This window comes from Heptranchias perlo, unplaced genomic scaffold, assembly GCF_035084215.1.
Source record: "Heptranchias perlo isolate sHepPer1 unplaced genomic scaffold, sHepPer1.hap1 HAP1_SCAFFOLD_612, whole genome shotgun sequence".
Taxonomy (NCBI): domain Eukaryota; kingdom Metazoa; phylum Chordata; class Chondrichthyes; order Hexanchiformes; family Hexanchidae; genus Heptranchias; species Heptranchias perlo.
In genome coordinates, this window is record NW_027139636.1 from 5,001 (window position 1) to 24,903 (window position 19,903).

Genomic DNA, 19,903 nt, shown 5'->3' on the forward strand with positions numbered 1-19,903 from the left:
CTCCCTATCCTGGCGTGCTCCCAGGACCCTTACATTAAAGCGGAGAATGATTAAAGGATATTTTATGAGTTGTAATAAAACAAAGAGGCAGACATCAAACACTGACGATCTTTGCCCAGTGCCTGCCGGGCCCCTGTGGGAACGAGGCCCCCTTCCAAAACCCAAAACCCCTTTGAACAAATCTCTTTCAAGTTTTGCAAGTGTGGATCGAGTGAGCTGAGCTCACCCGGGGTGGGCCCGAGCTCCACACACAGGTCAGGAAAGGCCCAGGCTCCGTCTCGGGCCTGTGCTGAATTGGTTAACCGGGGGAGAGGATGGCGGGGGATTTGGTCTGTCGGCAGTGCACGAACTCCCAGGCCTTGAAAGATGAAGTCTCTCCCGTGCTCAGTGCCCCAGGGATCCTCCCTGAGCTGCATTCGAAGGGAAAGCTTCACTGCTTTTGAGGTGCTCCTCTATCTTGGGCGATCCTGGTCCGGGGAGCCCCCTCTCCTGCTGGCTGAGGTTCGGAGGGATTCTCGGGGCGACTCTCAGCTGCTGAGGGGCGAGAGGCCATGTGGCTGACACCTTCCCCACTCTCCTCATTCCCCACATCCCTGTGCCCCCTGTGCTTGTGCTGTGAAGAGGGCAGAGGGGCTAAATCAGAGCTCTCATAACATGTAGAAATGATGTGGAGATGCCGGTGATGGACTGGGGTTGACAATTGTAAACAATTTTACAACACCAAGTTATAGTCCAGCAATTTTATTTTAAATTCACAAGCTTTCGGAGATTTTCTCCTTCCTCAGGCAAATGTTTAGATTCAAAACATTTGCCTGAGGAAGGAGAAAATCTCCGAAAGCTTGTGAATTTAAAATAAAATTGCTGGACTATAACTTGGTGTTGTAAAATTGTTTACAACATGTAGAAACACAGAGACACACGGACACACGGAGAGACACGGACACACAGAGAGACACACGGACACACAGAGACACACGGACACACAGAGAGACACGGACACACAGAGAGACACGGACACACAGAGAGACACACACACAGAGAGACACGGACACACAGAGAGAGACACACGGACACACAGAGACACACGGACACACAGAGAGACACGGACACACAGAGACACGGACACACAGAGAGACACACGGACACACAGAGAGACACACGGACACACAGAGAGACACGGACACACAGAGAGACACACGGACACGCAGAGAGACACACGGACACACAGAGAGACACGGACACACGGAGAGACACGGACACACGGACACACAGAGAGACACGGACACACAGAGAGACACGGACACAAAGAGAGACACGGACACACAGAGAGACACACGGACACAGAGACACACGGACACACAGAGAGACACGGACACACAGAGAGACACGGACACACAGAGAGACACACGGACACACAGAGACACGGACACACAGAGAGACACGGACACACAGAGAGACACGGACACACAGAGACACGGACACACAGAGAGACACGGACACACAGAGAGACACGGACACACAGAGAGACACGGACACACAGAGAGACACGGACACACAGAGAGACACGGACACACAGAGAGACACGGACACACAGAGACACACGGACACACAGAGACACACGGACACACAGAGAGACACACGGACACACAGAGACACGGACACACAGAGAGACACGGACACACAGAGAGACACACGGACACACAGAGAGACACGGACACACAGAGAGACACGGACACACAGAGAGACACGGACACACAGAGAGACACGGACACACAGAGACACACGGACACACAGAGACACGGACACACAGAGACACACACACACAGAGACACACGGACACACAGAGACACACGGACACACAGAGAGACACGGACACACAGAGAGACACGGACACACAGAGACACACGGACACACAGAGACACACGGACACACAGAGACACACGGACACACAGAGACACACGGACACACAGAGACACACACACACAGAGAGACACGGACACACAGAGAGACACGGACACACAGAGAGACACGGACACACAGAGAGACACGGACACACAGAGAGACACACGGACACACAGAGACACACGGACACAGAGAGACACGGACACACAGAGAGACACGGACACACAGAGAGACACGGACACACAGAGACACACGGACACACAGAGACACACGGACACACAGAGAGACACACGGACACACAGAGACACACGGACACACAGAGACACACACACACAGAGAGACACGGACACACAGAGAGACACGGACACACAGAGAGACACGGACACAGAGAGACACGGACACACAGAGACACACGGACACACAGAGACACACGGACACACAGAGACACACACACACAGAGAGACACGGACACACAGAGAGACACACGGACACACAGAGACACACGGACACACAGAGACACACACACACAGAGACACACACACACAGAGAGACACGGACACACAGAGAGACACACACACAGAGACACACACACACAGAGAGACACGGACACACAGAGACACACGGACACACAGAGAGACACGGACACACAGAGAGACACACGGACACGCAGAGAGACACACGGACACACAGAGAGACACGGACACACAGAGACACACGGACACACAGAGAGACACGGACACACAGAGAGACACACGGACACACAGAGAGACACGGACACACAGAGACACACGGACACACAGAGAGACACACGGACACACAGAGAGACACACGGACACACAGAGACACACGGACACACAGAGACACACACACACAGAGACACACACACACAGAGAGACACGGACACACAGAGAGACACACACACAGAGACACACACACACAGAGAGACACGGACACACAGAGAGACACGGACACACAGAGAGACACGGACACACAGAGAGACACACGGACACACAGAGAGACACGGACACACAGAGACACACGGACACACAGAGAGACACGGACACACAGAGAGACACGGACACACAGAGACACGGACACACAGAGAGACACACGGACACACAGAGAGACACACGGACACACAGAGACACACGGACACACAGAGAGACACACGGACACGCAGAGAGACACACGGACACACAGAGAGACACGGACACACAGAGACACGGACACACAGAGAGACACACGGACACGCAGAGACACACGGACACACAGAGAGACACGGACACACAGAGACACACGGACACACAGAGAGACACGGACACACAGAGAGACACGGACACACAGAGAGACACACGGACACGCAGAGACACACGGACACACAGAGACACACACACACAGAGACACACGGACACACAGAGACACACGGACACACAGAGACACACGGACACACAGAGACACACACACAGAGACACACGGACACACAGAGAGACACGGACACACAGAGACACACGGACACACAGAGACACACGGACACACAGAGACACACGGACACAGAGACACACGGACACAGAGACACACGGACACAGAGACACACGGACACACAGAGACACACGGACACAGAGACACACGGACACAGAGACACACGGACACACAGAGACACACGGACACAGAGACACGGACACACAGAGACACACGGACACAGAGACACACGGACACACAGAGACACACGGACACAGAGAGACACGGACACAGAGACACACAGAGACACACGGACACAGAGAGACACTGACACACAGAGACACACGGACACACAGAGACACACGGACACAGAGACACACGGACACAGAGACACACGGACACACAGAGACACACGGACACAGAGAGACACTGACACACAGAGACACGGACACACAGAGACACGGACACACAGAGACACACGGACACACAGAGACACACGGACACACAGAGACACACACACAGAGACACACGGACACACAGAGACACACGGACACAGAGACACACGGACACACAGAGACACACGGACACACAGAGACACACGGACACACAGAGACACACGGACACACGGACACACAGAGACACACGGACACACAGGGACACACGGACACACAGAGACACACACACAGAGACACACGGACACACAGAGACACACGGACACACAGAGACACACACACAGAGACACTAACACAGAGACACACGGACACACAGAGTCACACAGACACAGAGACACACGGACACACAGAGTCACACGGACACAGAGACACACGGACACAGAGAGACACACGGACACAGAGAGACACACGGACACACAGAGACACACGGACACAGAGAGACACACGGACACAGAGAGACACACGGACACAGAGAGACACACGGACACAGAGAGACACACGGACACAGAGAGACACACGGACACAGAGAGACACACGGACACAGAGAGACACACGGACACAGAGAGACACACGGACACAGAGACACACGGACACAGAGACACACGGACACACAGAGACACACGGACACAGAGAGACACACGGACACACAGAGACACACGGACACACAGAGACACACGGACACAGAGAGACACACGGACACAGAGAGACACACGGACACACAGGGACACACGGACACAGAGAGACACACGGACACAGAGAGACACACGGACACAGAGACACACGGACACACAGAGACACACGGACACACAGAGACACACGGACACAGAGACACACACACAGAGACACACGGACACACAGAGACACACGGACACAGAGACACACACACAGAGACACACGGACACACAGAGACACACGGACACACAGAGACACACGGACACACAGAGACACACGGACACACAGAGACACACGGACACACAGAGACACACGGACACACAGAGACACACGGACACACGCACACAGAGACACTAACACAGAGACACACACACACAGACACACACACACACACAGACACACACACACAGACACACACACACAGACACACACACACAGACACACTAACACAGAGACACACACACACACAGACACACACACACAGACACACACACACAGACACACTAACACAGAGACACACACACATAGACACACAGAAACACACATACACGGACACACACACTAACACGCATAGACATACACACAGAGACATACACTCACACAGACACACTAACACACACACACATACACAGACATTCACACAGAGACACACACGGACACACACACAGAGACACACACACAGGAAACCTGCCGTCCTTACCCGGTCTGGCCTATATGTGACTCCAGACCCACAGCAATGTGGTTGATTCTTAATTGCCCTCTTAGGGATGGGCAATAAATGCCGGCCTTGCCAGCGACGCCCACATCCCGTGAACGAATAAAAAAAAACACAGACACATACAGAGACGCATATACACACACATGGACACACGCAGGCACACAAACACACACACAGGCACACACATACGGAGACACACACACACAGGCACACACATACAGACACACACACGTACAGACACACACACAGACAGACACACACAAACACATAAACATACACACACATGCACAGAATCATAGAATCATACAGCACAGAAAGATGCTTCCCATTTAATCTCCTCCCACAGCCCATCTACACTCTCCCCTATCATGGACTCTCCCCACCCATTTAATCTCCTCCCACAGCCCATGTACACTCTCCCCTATCATGGACTCTCCCCACCCATTTAATCTCCCCCCACAGCCCATGTACACTCTCCCCAATCATGGACTCTCCCCACCCATTTAATCTCCTCCCACAGCCCATGTACACTCTCCCCTATCATGGACTCTCCCCACCCATTTAATCTCCTCCCACAGCCCATCTACACTCTCCCCTATCATGGACTCTCCCCACCCATTTAATCTCCTCCCACAGCCTGTGTACACTCTCCCCTATGTATGTTTATGTATATATGTCTGTGTGCATTTATGTATGCAAAAGGGGAGAGGGATAATCCCAATTTCAGGCCACTCAGCCCAATGTCAGTGGCGGGGAAACTCTTAGAGACAATAATCCACGACAAAATTATTTGGCACACGGTACAATGTGGATTAATAAATGAAAGTCAGCATGGATTTCTTAAAGGAAAATCATGTTTGACTAATCTGATGAAGTAACGGAGAGGGTCGATAAGAGCAGTGCGGTAGATGTAATGTATCTGGACTTTCAAAAGGCGTTTGATGAAGTGCCACATGATAGACTTGAGCGTTGAGTACGATGAGGTTTCTCCTTTCTCCTTTCTAGAAATTTCCGAGTGTTTCCGAGTGAACGGCGCCGATTACCGAGGTGACCAGAACCAGACGTCGGTGGTTAATGGTAAACCATGCCTGTACTGGAACCAGACATACCAACACATCTACAATACCATCAAGTATCCGGGTGGAGAGTGGGGCCTCGGCAACCACAATTATTGTCGGTCAGTAACTGTTTGGTGGCCATTTAGATTTAGTCATATATAAAGCTCTGGCCAGACCCCCATCTGGAGAGACTGCGTTCAGTTCTGGGCACCGCACCTCGAGGAGGCTATATTGGCCTCGGAGTGGGGGCTGCGCAGAGTCACCAGAACGATAACCGGGGGGGCTAGAAGGGTTAAATTACGAGGAGAGGTCGCACAGACTCGGCTTGTGTTCCCTCGAGTTTAGAAGATTAAGTGGGGGGGGGAATCTAATCGTGGTGTTTGAGATGATTGAAGGATTCGATGGGGTAGATAGAGAGAGAAACTATTTCCTCTGGTGGGGGGAGAGTCCAGAACAAGGAGGGGCAGAACCTTAAAATTAGAGCCAGGCCGTTCAGGAAGCATTTCTTCACACAAAGGGGGAGTGGGAATCTGGAACTCTTCTCCCAAAAAGTCGTGGAGGCCGGGGGGTCAATTGGAAATTTCTAAACTGAGATTGATCGATTTTTGTTGGGTGAGGGGATTAAGGGTTATGGAACCAAGGCAGGTCGATGGGGTTAAGATACAAGTCAGTCAAGAGCTGATTGAATGGTGGAACAGGCTCAAGGGGCTGAATGGCCTCCTCCTGTGCCTATTTTCCTATCACCCTATATCCCTGTGTTCCTATATTCCCATATTCTTAAGTCTGTTTATTCCTATATTCCCACATTCTCGTATTCCTAAATTCCCATATTCCTATCTTCCCGTATTGCTATATTCCCGTATTCCCGTATTCCTATATTCCCATATTCCCATATTCCTATATTCCCATATTGCTATATTCCCGTATTCCCACATTCCCATATTCCCACATTCCCGTATTCCTAAATTCCCATATTCCCATATTTCCATATTCCTATATTCCCGTATTACCACATTCCCATATTCCCACATTCCCGTATTCCGAAATTCCCATATTCCCATATTTCCATATTCCTATCTTCCCGTATTCCCATATTCCTGTATTCCCACATTCCTATATTCCCATATTCCCGTATTCCCATATTGCTATATTCCCATATTCCCATATTTCCATATTCCTATCTTCCCGTATTCCCATATTCCTGTATTCCCACATTCCTATATTCCCATATTCCCATATTCCCGTATTCCCATATTCCCACATTCCCATATTCCTATATTCCCATATTCCCATATTCCCATATTCCCATATTCCCGTATTCCCATATTGCTATATTCCCATATTCCTATATTCCCATATTGCTATATTCCCACATTCCCATATTCCCATATTCCCATATTCCTATATTCCCATATTCCCATATTCCCGTGTTCCCATATTGCTATATTCCCATATTCCTATATTCCCATATTGCTATATTCCCACATTCCCATATTCCCATATTCCTATGTTCCTACACTATCCTTTGTGCCTTCCTTCCCATGGAGCTCCTCTTCTTGGAGGCCTATCTGAGATTCCTACCTACCCTCCGGAGTTGGATGGGGTGAGGTCCAATCTATGGTCCCTCGCTGCCCTCTGGAGACTCCAAGGTCTTGAAATGTCCCTGGACCGTATTAATGTCTTGCTTTGTCTGATAGTTTATCGCAACTGTTTTAAAGTGGCTGACAGCAATGCTCCGCGATAGTATTGGGAAAAAATTGTCCATTTGGGTGCCTGTACTTCTAAGTGGAGAGGTTGCTGTATCGCCTTAATTCCTGGATATCCCTCCTGTATCTCCTTAATTCCTGGATATCCCTCCTGTATCTCCTTAATTCCTGGATATCCCTCCTGTATCTCCTTAATTCCTGGATATCCCTCCTGTATCTCCTTAATTCCTGGATATCCCTCCTGTATCTCCTTAATTCCTGGATATCCCTCCTGTATCTCCTTAATTCCTGGATGTCCCTCCTGTATCTCCTTAATTCCTGGATATCCCTCCTGTATCTCCTTAATTCCTGGATATCCCTCCTGTATCTCCTTAATTCCTGGATATCCCTCCTGTATCTCCTTAATTCCTGGATATCCCTCCTGTATCTCCTTAATTCCTGGATATCCCTCCTGTATCTCCCCAATCCCTGGATATCCCTCCTGTATCTCCCCAATCCCTGGATATCCCTCCTGTATGTCCCTAATTCCTGGATATCGTATTGTATCTCCCCAATTCCTGGATATTGTATTGTATCTCCCCAATCCCTGGATATCCCTCCTGTATCTCCCCAATCCCTGGATATGCCTGCTGTATCTCTCCAATCCCTGAATATCCCACCTGTATCTCCCCAATCCCTGGATATCCCTCCTGTATCTCCCCAATCACTGAATATCATTGCTGTATCTCCCCAATCCCTGGATATCCCTCCTGTATCTCCCCAATCCCTGGATATCCCTCCTGTATCTCCCCAATCCCTGGATATCCCTCCTGTATCTCCCCAATTCCTGGATATTGTATTGTATCTCCCCAATCCCTGGATATCCCTCCTGTATCTCCCCAATCCCTGGATATGCCTGCTGTATCTCTCCAATCCCTGAATATCCCACCTGTATCTCCCCAATCCCTGGATATCCCTCCTGTAGCTCCCCAATCCCTGGATATCCATCCTGTATCTCCCCAATCACTGAATATCATTGCTGTATCTCCCCAATCCCTGGATATCCCTCCTGTATCTCCCCAATCCCTGGATATCGTATTGTATCTCCTTAATCCCTGGATATCCATCCTGTATCTCCCCAATCACTGAATATCATTGCTGTATCTCCCCAATCCCTGGATATCCCTCCAGTATCTCCCCAATCCCCAGATATCCCGCCTGTATCTCCCCAATCCCCGGATATCCCTGCTGTATCTCCCCGATCCCCAGGAAGCCCATGGCCACCGGATCTCCTGCATTGATGCTTTTCCATGTTCCACAGCAATCCAGATGGGGACGTCCAGCCCTGGTGCTACGTCTCGGAGAACGAGGAAGGGATTTACTGGAAATACTGCAGCATCCCGAGCTGTAGCAGTGAGTAGCTCTTAATCCAGAGTCCTGCCACAAAGAAAAGAAAGATCTCCCATTTCTAGAGCACCTTTTATGACCTCAGGATGTCCCAAAGCGCTTTACAGCCAATGAAGTACTTTTGAAGTGTAGTCACTGCAGTAACGTAGGAGCGAATTTGCGCACAGCAAGATCCCACAAACAGAAATGAGAAAATCACCAGATCATCTGTTTTTATTGGTGATGTTGGTTGAGGGATAAATATCAGCCCCAGGACACCGGGGAGAACTCCCCCCTGCTCTTCTTCCAATAGTGGCCGTGGGATTTTACGTTCACCTGAGAGGGCAGACGGGGCCCTCGGTTTAACGTCTCATCCGAAAGACGGCACCTCCGACAGTGCAGCGCTCCCTCAGTACTGACCCTCCGACAGTGCGGCGCTCCCTCAGTACTGACCCTCCGACAGTGCGGCGCTCCCTCAGTACTGACCCTCCGACAGTGCGGCGCTCCCTCAGTACTGACCCTCCGACGGTGCGGCGCTCCCTCAGTACTGACCCTCCGACGGTGCGGCGCTCCCTCAGTACTGACCCTCCGACAGTGCGGCGCTCCCTCAGTACGGACCCTCCGACAGTGCGGCGCTCCCTCAGTACCGACCATCCGACAGTGCGGCGCTCCCTCAGTACCGACCCTCCGACAGTGCGGCGCTCCCTCAGTACCGACCCTCCGACAGTGCGGCGCTCCCTCAGTACCGACCCTCCGACAGTGCGGCGCTCCCTCAGTACCGACCCTCCGACAGTGCGGCGCTCCCTCAGTACCGACCCTCCGACAGTGCGGCGCTCCCTCAGTACCGACCCTCCGACAGTGCGGCGCTCCCTCAGTACCGACCCTCCGACAGTGCGGCGCTCCCTCAGTACCGACCCTCCGACAGTGCGGCGCTCCCTCAGTACTGGGACTCGGCAGTGCCCGTTTTCTGGGCGCTAACCGTCCTCCTACGCCCCCAACATGGCGGGCAGGAGACGCGTGCACGTTACCAGCCAGATGTGCGCCAGCCGCCATGTTGGTGAAGGCCAAAAGATCAGCGGGCAGTGCCAACCCCTGAAACAGGTGTGACGACCCGTCATATTTTGCCAAAAGGGAGCGTACGGCCTGCCTGAGGCCCCCACTGCGAGCTGCCCTCGTCTATCTGGTCCACAGCTGGTTTGGCCGTCCATTACCACATCTGGCTGGACCACTTCGAGCATTACTGGCCTCGTGCACCTCTGCCCAAACTTGTCACTATTCCAGGGATCATCCTGGGCGTTAGAGCAAAGACGGCCCCACTATCTCCTCCCTGGATCTCGTGTCCTCCTCCCTGAAGCCCCTTCTGCACTTGTACTCCATTTTAAAGGCACTCCATGAACCCATGTTTCTGTGGCTCTTGACACGTGTACAATCGCACGGTCACAATTGCACACACACACTCTCAGACACGGGCGCGCACACTCACTCAAACACACGCTGACTGACGCCCTCAGGGACGCACATATTCGCTCACTCACACGCCCACTGACTGACGCCCTCACTGACACGCTTATTCACTCGTGCACACACTCATTCTCACACTCACCCTTGCACACGCACTCACAAATGCACTCACTCGCACGTACTTGCGCCCGGGCTCTCAAACCCAGTTGCTCACACGCCCGCTCTCACACACTTGCACGCACACTTACACACTCGCGCTTGCCCACACACTTGCACACAGACACACGCACTTTCACACACACGCTTGCACTCTCACACACACATGCACACTCATGCTCACGCACATACTTGCAAACTCACACACATACACACTTTCTCACACACTTTCTCACGTGTACACGTGCACACTCACTCTCGCACTCACTCTTACACACTCACTCACAAACACAATCGCTCACACACTCTCTCCCTCATGCACACTTCCTCAACTCACACTCACTCACACTTGCACACTCACTCACAAAAACACTCGCTCACACTTCTTCATCTCACATTCACGCACCATTGCACACTCACTCACAAACACACTCACTCACACCTGCACACTCACTCACAAACACACTCACTTGCACTTTCACACTCACAAACACACTTACTCACACCTGCACACTCACTCACAAACACACTCACTCACAAACACACTCACTCACACTTGCACACTCACTCACAAAAACACTCGCTCACACTTCTTCATCTCACATTCACACACCATTGCACACTCACTCACAAACACACTCACTCACACCTGCACACTCACTCACAAACACACTCACTCGCACTTGCACACTCACTCACAAACACACTTGCACACTCACTCACAAACACACTTGCACACTCACTCACAAACACACTCACTCACACCTGCACACTCACTCACAAACACACTCACTCACAAACACACTCACTCACACTTGCACACTCACTCACAAACACACTCGCTCACACACTCTTTCCCACACGCACACGTCCTCGACTCACACTCACTCAGGCTTCTCGACAGTGATCCCAGCCCGAGCCCCCTCCCCACCCCAGGGTATGTTGTGAATGTTGCTGTGTGTTGTGTGTAACACGGTGACAGTCGGGCCTGTCCTCACCGCCTCTCTCCCTGTGCTCTGATCCCGGCAGTGCCCGGCTACGTGGGCTGTTTCTTGGACTCGGGGAATCCGCCTGCTCTCAGCGGCAGCAGTGGCACCTCCACCAAGCTCACCGTCCAGGTCTGCATCCGTTTCTGTCGGAAGAAAGGTTACAAGGTAAGAACTCCAGGAGCGACAGGGTGTGCACACTTGCAGTTGTGAGCGTGCACACGTCTGTGTGCGTGCATGTGGGTGTGTGTCTGTGTGTGTGTGTGTGTGTGGACATGAGTGTGCTTGTATGCATGCAACTGTGCGTGTGTGCGCACACGCGCGTGTGCATTTGTGTGTGTGCACGTGGGTGTGCGTGTGTGCGCACAGGTGTGTGTGCATGTTTGTGTGTATTTGTGCGTGTGTGAGTGCTTGTATGTGTGAGTTCATGTGTGGTGAGTGCATGCATGTGTGCCTGTGGCACATGTGTGTGAGTGCAAGTGTGTGCATGCATGAGTGTGTGTGTGCATGCACATGCATGTTTCCATGTGTGTGCATGTGCATGTGTGACTGCATGCTGTATCTGAATGTGTGCGTGAGTGAATGTGTGTGTGAATCTCCATGTGTGAGTGTGTAAGTGTGTGAGTGTGTGCATGTGTGCCTCAGTCAGTGCATGCGTGTGTGAGTGCATCAGTGTGCGTGTGTGTGCGTCAGTCAGTATGTGCTTGTCAGTATGTGCGAGTGTCAGTGTATGAGTGTGTCAGTGTCAGTGTGTGCAGGTGTGAGTGTGTCAGTATGTGAGTGTTTCAGTGTGTGCACATGTGAGTGTGTCAGTGTGTCCATGTGTTTGTGAATGTGCCAGTGTGTGTGTGTGTGAGTGTGTGTGTGTGTGTGAGTGTGTGCATGTGTCAGTGTGTGAACTGTGTGTGTGTCAATATGTCAGTGTATGTGTGTGTGTCAGTGCGTGTGTAAGTGTGTGTGTCAGTGTGTGAGTGAGTGTTTGTGAGTGCAAGCGAGTGTGTCAGTGTGAGTGTGTCAGCATGTGAGTGTGTTAATGTGTGTGTATATGTCAGCGTGTGTGTGTGTTAATGTGTGTGTCAGTGTGTGTGAGTGTGTCAGCATGTGTGTGTGTGTCAGCGTGTGTGTGTGTCAGCATGGGTGAATGTGAGTGTGTCAGTGTGTGTGTATGTCAGTGTGTGGGTGTGAGTGTGCCAGTGTGTGTGTGCCAGTGTGTGTGTGCCAGTGTGTGAGTGTGTCAGTGTGTGTGAGTGTGTCTGTGTGTGTGAGTGTGTCAGTGTGTGTGTGTGTGAGTGTGTCAGTGTGAGTGTCTCTGTGTGTGAGTGTGTCAGTGTGAGTGTCTCTGTGTGTCAGTGTGTCAGTGTGAGTGTGTCAGTGTGAGTGTGTCAGTGTGAGTGTGTCAGTGTGTGTGTGTCTCTGTGTGTCTGTATGAGTGTCTCTGTGAGTGTGTGTGTGTGTGTCAGTGTGAGTGTCTCTGTGTGAGTGTGTCAGTGTGTGTCTGTGTGTGTGTGTGTGAGTGTCTCTGTGTGTGAGTGTGTGTGTGTGTGAGTGTGTCAGTGTGAGTGTGTCTCTGTGAGTGTGTCTCTGTGAGTGTGTCAGTGTGAGTGTGTCAGTGTGAGTGTGTCTGTGTGTGTGTGTGTGAGTGTCTCTGAGTGTGTGTGTGTGAGTGTGAGTGTCTCTGTGTGTGAGTGTGTGAGTGTGAGTGTCTCTGTGTGTGAGTGTGTCAGTGTGAGTGTCTCTGTGTGTGAGTGTGTCAGTGTGAGTGTCTCTGTGTCTGAGTGTGTCAGTGTGAGTGTCTCTGTGTGTGAGTGTGTCAGTGTGAGTGTCTCTGTGTGTGAGTGTGTCAGTGTGAGTGTCTCTGTGTGTGAGTGTGTCAGTGTGAGTGTCTCGGTGTGTGAGTGTGTGTGTGTGAGTGTGAGTGTGTCTATGTGAGTGTGTGTGTGAATGACTATGTGAGTGTGTGTGTGTGAGTGTGTCAGTGAGTGTCTCTGTGTGTGAGTGTGTGTGTGTGAGTGTGTGTGTGTCAGTGTGAGTGTCTATGTGTGTGAGTGTGTGTGTGTGCGAGTGTGAGTGTGTCAGTGTGAGTGTGTGTGAGTGTGAGTGTGTCAGTGAGTGTCTCTGTGTGTGAGTGTGTGTGTGTGAGTGTGTGTGTCAGTGTGAGTGTGTCTGTGTGTGTGTGTGTGTGTGTGAGTGTGTCAGTGAGTGTCTCTGTGTGAGTGTGTCAGTGAGTGTCTCTGTGTGTGAGTGTGTGAGTGTGTCAGTGTGAGTGTCTCTGTGTGTGTGTGTGTGTGAGTGTCTGTGTGTGTGTGTGTGTGAGTGTCTATGTGAGTGTGTGTGTGTGTGTGAGTGTGTCAGTGAGTGTCTGTGTGTGTGTGTGTGTCAGTGAGTGTCTCTGTGTGTGTGTGTGTCAGTGAGTGTCTCTCTGTGTGAGTGTGTCAGTGTGAGTGTCTCTGTGTGAGTGTGTCAATGAGTGTCTGTGTGTGTGTGTGAGTGTGTGTGTGTGAGTGTGTCAGTGTGAGTGTCTCTGTGTGTGAGTGTGTCTCTGTGTGTGTGTCTGTGTGTGTGTGTGTCAGTGTGTGTTTGTGTGTGAGTGTGAGTGTGTCAGTGAGTGTGTCTCTGTGTGTGAATGTGAGTGTGTCAGTGAGTGTCTCTGTGTGTGAGTGTGTGTGTGTGTGTGAGTGTCTCTGTGTGTGTGTGTGTGAATGTGAGTGTGTCAGTGAGTGTCTCTGTGTGTGAGTGTGTGTGTGTGAGTGTCTCTGTGTGTGAGTGTGTGTGTGTGAGTGTGTCAGTGAGTGTGTCTCTGTGTGTGAGTGTGAGTGTGTGAGTGTGTCAGTGAGTGTGTCTCTGTGTGTGAGTGTGAGTGTGTCAGTGAGTGTCTCTGTGTGTGAGTGTGAGTGTGTCAGTGAGTGTCTATGTGTGAGTGTGTGTGTGTGAGTGTGTCAGTGAGTGTCTCTGTGTGTGAGTGTGAGTGTGTCAGTGAGTGTCTATGTGTGAGTGTGTGTGTGTGAGTGTGTCAGTGAGTGTCTCTGTGTGTGAGTGTGAGTGTGTCAGTGAGTGTCTGTGTGTGAGTGTGTGAGTGTGAGTGAGTGTCTCTGTGTGAGTGTCTCTGTGTGAGTGTGTGTGTGTGAGTGTGTCAGTGAGTGTGTCTCTGTGTGTGAGTGTGTGTGAGTGTCTCTGTGTGAGTGTGTGAGTGTCTCTGTGTGTGAGTGTCTCTGTGTGTGAGTGTGAGTGTCTCTGTGTGTGAGTGTGAGTGTGTGAGTGTGAGTGTCTCTGTGTGTGAGTGTGTGCTGGTGTACCGGCTCTGACTGACTCTCCCCTGTTGTCAGTATGCAGGTGTTGAGGCCGGGTATGCCTGTTTCTGTGGTAACGACGTGGACCTCAGTGAGGAGAAGCGGGTGAGCGCGGTCGAGTGTGACCAGGTTTGCTTCGGCAAGTCCAGCGAGCTGTGCGGCGGAGACGGGCGCATCGGGATATACGATGGTGAGGAGGCTCCCCCAATAGGAGCAGGAAAGGCCCAGGCTCCATCCCCGGCCTGTACTGAGTGAGCTGATCTCCCCCCGGGGTGGGACTGAGCCCCTCACACTGAGCAGGAAAGGCCCAGGCTCTGCTCCCGATCAATGTCCAGTGAGTCCTGCTGGAAAGTTTGTATCTGTGGTTGGGTGTATGTGAGTGAGTGTGTCTGAGTGTTGGTGTGTGTGAGTGTGAGTATGTCTGAGTGTGAGTGTGAGAGTGTCTGAATGCGAATGTGTCTGAGTGTGAGTGTCTGAGTATGTGTGAGTCTGTGTGTTTGTGTGTGTGAGTGTGTGTCAGAGTGTGAGTGAGTGTGTCTGGGGTGAGTGAGTGTGTCTGAGAGTGAGGATGTCTGAGTGTGAGTGTGTCTGGGTGTGAGTGTCTGGGTGTGAGTGTGAGTGTGTCTGAGTGTGAGTGTGTCTGGGTGTGAGTGTGAGTATGTCTGAGTGTGAGTATGCCTGAGGGTGAGTGTGTGTGTCTCGGTGTGTGTGTCTGAGCGTGACTGCTACTATTTCTGAGTGTGTGTGTCTGACTGTGAGTGTGAATGCGTCTGAGTGTGACTGTGTCTGAGCATGAGTGTGAATATGCTGAGTGTGAATATGCTGAGTGTGAATGTGTCTGAGTGTGAGTGTGTGTGTCTGGGTGTGAGTGTGATTGGGTGTGAGTGTGTGTGAGTGTGAGCATGTCTGGGTGTGAGTGTGGGCCTGTCTGAGTGTGAATGTGACTGGGTTTGAGTGTGAGTGCGTCTGGGTGTGAATGTGTGTGTGACTGGGTGTGAATGTGACTGGGTTTGAGTGTGAGTGTGTGTGAGTGTGAGTGTGACTGGGTGTGTGTGTGAGTGTGTCTGAGTGTGAGCATGTCTGGTGTGAGTGTGAGTGTGTCTGAGTGTGAATGTGACTGGGTTTGAGTGTGAGTGTGACTGGGTGTGAGTGTGTCTGAGTGTGAGCATGTCTGGGGGTGAGTGTGAGCGTGTCTGGTGTGAGTGTGAGTGTGTCTGGGTGAGTGTGAGTGCATCTGGGTGTGAGTGTGACTGGGTGTGAGTGTGACTGGGTGTGAGTGTGAGTGCGTGTGGGGGAGAGAGGAGAGGGGAAGAGGAGAAGGACAGAGGAGTGGGTGTGAGTGTGAGCGTGTCTGGTGTGAGAGTGAGCGTGTCCGAGTGTGAGTGAATTTGGACATCAGACGAGGGCCCGATTGGTGTGGATTGTGGTGCTCTCCCTGCCCAGCTGACCCTCCCTGTCCGGGCCTGTGGGTGAGGGGCCCGTTCCTCCCGGGGAGAGTCATTACCTTCGGGGCAGGAGGGAGCGGGAGCGTGGGAGGAGGGATGGGGAGGAGGGGGAGGAGAGGGGGAGAGGAGAGGAGGAGGAGAGGGGGAGAGGAGAGGAGGAGGGGAGAGGAGAGGGGGAGAGGACAGGAGGAGGAGAGGGGGAGAGGAGAGGAGGAGGAGAGGAGAGAAGGGGCAGAAGGGGGGAGAGGAGAGGAGGAGGGAGAGGAGAGGGGGGAGAGGAGGGACGGGGTGAGGGGAGAGGAGAGGAGAGGAGAGAAGGGGGAGAGGGGGGGAGAGGAGAGGAGGAGAGGAGGGGGGGTGAGGAGAGGGGGAGAGGAGTGAGGGGCGAGGAGAGGGGGCGAGGAGGGTGGGGCGAAGAGGGAGGGATGAGGTGAGGGGGAGAGGAAAGGGGGTGAGGAGAGGGGGAGAGCAGGAGGGAGAGGAGAAGGAGAGGGGGAGAGGAGAAGGAGAGGGGGAGAGGAGGATAGGGGGAGAGGAGGGAGGGGAGAGGGGGGGAGGGGAGAAGGAGAGGGGGAGGAGAGGAGGAGAGGGGGAGGAGAGGGGGAGAGGAGAAGGATAGGGGGAGGAGAGGGGGAGAGGAGAAGGATAGGGGGAGGAGAGGGGGAGAGGAGAAGGAGAGGGGGAGGAGAGAGGAGAAGGAGAGGGGGAGGAGAAGGAGAGGGGGAGGAGAGAGGAGAAGGATAGGGGGATAGGGGGAGAAGAGGGAGGGGAGAGGGGGGGAGGGGAGAAGGAGAGGGGGAGGAGAGGAGGAGAGGGGGAGGAGAGGGGGAGAGGAGAAGGATAGGGGGAGGAGAGGGGGGGAGGGGAGAAGGAGAGGGGGAGGAGAGGAGGAGAGGGGGAGGAGAGGGGGAGAGGAGAAGGAGAGGGGGAGGAGAGGGGGAGAGGAGAAGGAGAGGGGGAGGAGAGAGGAGAAGGAGAGGGGGAGAGGAGGATAGGGGGAGAAGAGGGAGGGGAGAGGGGGGGAGGAGAGAGGGAGAGGGGGAGGAGAGGGGGAGGAGAGGGGGAGAGGAGAAGGATAGGGGGAGGAGAGAGGAGAAGGATAGGGGGAGAGGAGGGAGGGAGGGGAGAGGGAGGGAGGGGAGAGGGAGGGCCGTGCGAGGGTCTAAACCCCTCACCAGAGGGTCCTCACGTTCCTGATGACCTCTTCTCTCTCCCCCTCCCACCCACAGTGTCGGTGGGGGCCTGCCAGGGTAACTCTTCGAGGACTGAGGGGGTGATCTACTCCCCCAACTTCCCAGACGATTACGGGCCTGACAGTAACTGCAGCTGGACCCTGAGACCCCCAGGATCGGGGCAGGTGGAACTGGACTTCCGCCTCTTCGAGATTCGGGACCGGAACGATCGGGTGGACATCCGAGACGGGAGGACCAAACGGGTCCTGGCAACTTACAACGGGTATCAGAGGCCGAGCAAGAGCCTGGTCTTTCTCACCGACTACCTCATCGTCACCTTCACATCTGACCAGATACTTCACGATCAGGGGTTCGCCCTGATCTTCAAAGGTTAGATACAGAGTAAAGCTCCCTCTACACTGTCCCGTCAAACACTCCCAGGGCAGGTACAGGGTTAGATACAGAGTAAAGCTCCCTCTACACTGTCCCATCAAACACTCCCAGGGCAGGTACAGGGTTAGATACAGAGTAAAGCTCCCTCTACACTGTCCCGTCAAACACTCCCAGGGCAGGTACAGGGTTAGATACAGAGTAAAGCTCCCTCTGCACTGTCCCATCAAACACTCCCAGGGCAGGTACAGGGTTAGATACAGAGTAAAGCTCCCTCTACACTGTCCCGTCAAACACTCCCAGGGCAGGTACAGGGTTAGATACAGAGTAAAGCTCCCTCTACACTGTCCCATCAAACACTCCCAGGGCAGGTACAGGGTTAGATACAGAGTAAAGCTCCCTCTACACTGTCCCGTCAATCACTCCCAGGGCAGGTACAGGGTTAGATACAGAGTAAAGCTCCCTCTACACTGTCCCATCAAACACTCCCAGGGCAGGTACAGGGTTAGATACAGAGTAAAGCTCCCTCTACACTGTCCCGTCAAACACTCCCAGGGCAGGGACAGGGTTAGATACAGAGTAAAGCTCCCTCTACACTGTCCCATCAAACACTCCCAGGGCAGGTACAGGGTTAGATACAGAGTAAAGCTCCCTCTACACTGTCCCATCAAACACTCCCGGGGCAGGTACAGGGTTAGATACAGAGTAAAACTCCCTCTACACTGTCCCATCAATCACTCCCGGGGCAGGTACAGGGTGAGATACAGAGTAAAGCTCCCTCTACACTGTCCCATCAAACACTCCCAGGGCAGGTACAGGGTTAGATACGGAGTAAAGCTCCCTCTACACTGTCCCATCAAACACTCCCAGGGCAGGTACAGGGTTAGATACAGAGTATAGCTCCCTCTACACTGTCCCATCAATCACTCCCGGGGCAGGTACAGGGTTAGATACAGAGTAAAGCTCCCTCTACACTGTCCCATCAATCACTCCCGGGGCAGGTACAGGGTTAGATACAGAGTAAAGCTCCCTCTACACTGTCCCATCAAACACTCCCAGGGCAGGTACAGGGTTAGATACAGAGTAAAGCTCCCTCTACACTGTCCCATCAAACACTCCCGGGGCAGGTACAGGGTTAGATACAGAGTAAAGCTCCCACTACACTGTCCCATCAATCACTCCCGGGGCAGGTACAGGGTTAGATACAGAGTAAAGCTCCCTCTACACTGTCCCATCAAACACTCCCAGGGCAGGTACAGGGTTAGATACAGAGTAAAGCTCCCTCTACACTGTCCCATCAAACACTCCCAGGGCAGGGACAGGGTTAGATACAGAGTAAAGCTCCCTCTACACTGTCCCATCAAACACTCCCAGGGCAGGTACAGGGTTAGATACAGAGTAAAGCTCCCTCTACACTGTCCCGTCAAACACTCCCAGGGCAGGTACAGGGTGAGATACAGAGTAAAGCTCCCTCTACACTGTCCTGTCAAACACTCCCAGGGCAGGTACAGGGTGAGATACAGAGTAAAGCTCCCTCTGCACTGTCCCATCAAACACTCACAGGGCAGGTACAGGGTTAGATACAGAGTAAAGCTCTCTCTACACTGTCCCATCAAACACTCCCAGGGGCAGGTACAGGGTTAGATACAGAGTAAAGCTCCCTCTACACTGTCCC

General features: G+C 52.8%; 1 protein-coding gene across 1 annotated transcript in view; it reads left to right on the top strand.

Annotated features, from left to right (window-relative positions):
• Positions 1-19,903, top strand: part of LOC137317333 (kremen protein 2-like) — a gene marked incomplete at its 5' end in the record, with an annotated part of 29,811 nt that overhangs the window by 13 nt on the left and 9,895 nt on the right. Inside the window, 6 exons of the mRNA XM_067980745.1 lie at positions 1-27; positions 6,214-6,379; positions 9,267-9,358; positions 11,978-12,102; positions 15,258-15,411; positions 17,896-18,228. The exon at positions 1-27 is cut by the window's left edge and continues 13 nt beyond it. Of these exons, the coding sequence (XP_067836846.1) occupies positions 1-27; positions 6,214-6,379; positions 9,267-9,358; positions 11,978-12,102; positions 15,258-15,411; positions 17,896-18,228 (897 nt within the window). The remainder of the gene's footprint in view (positions 28-6,213; positions 6,380-9,266; positions 9,359-11,977; positions 12,103-15,257; positions 15,412-17,895; positions 18,229-19,903) is intronic.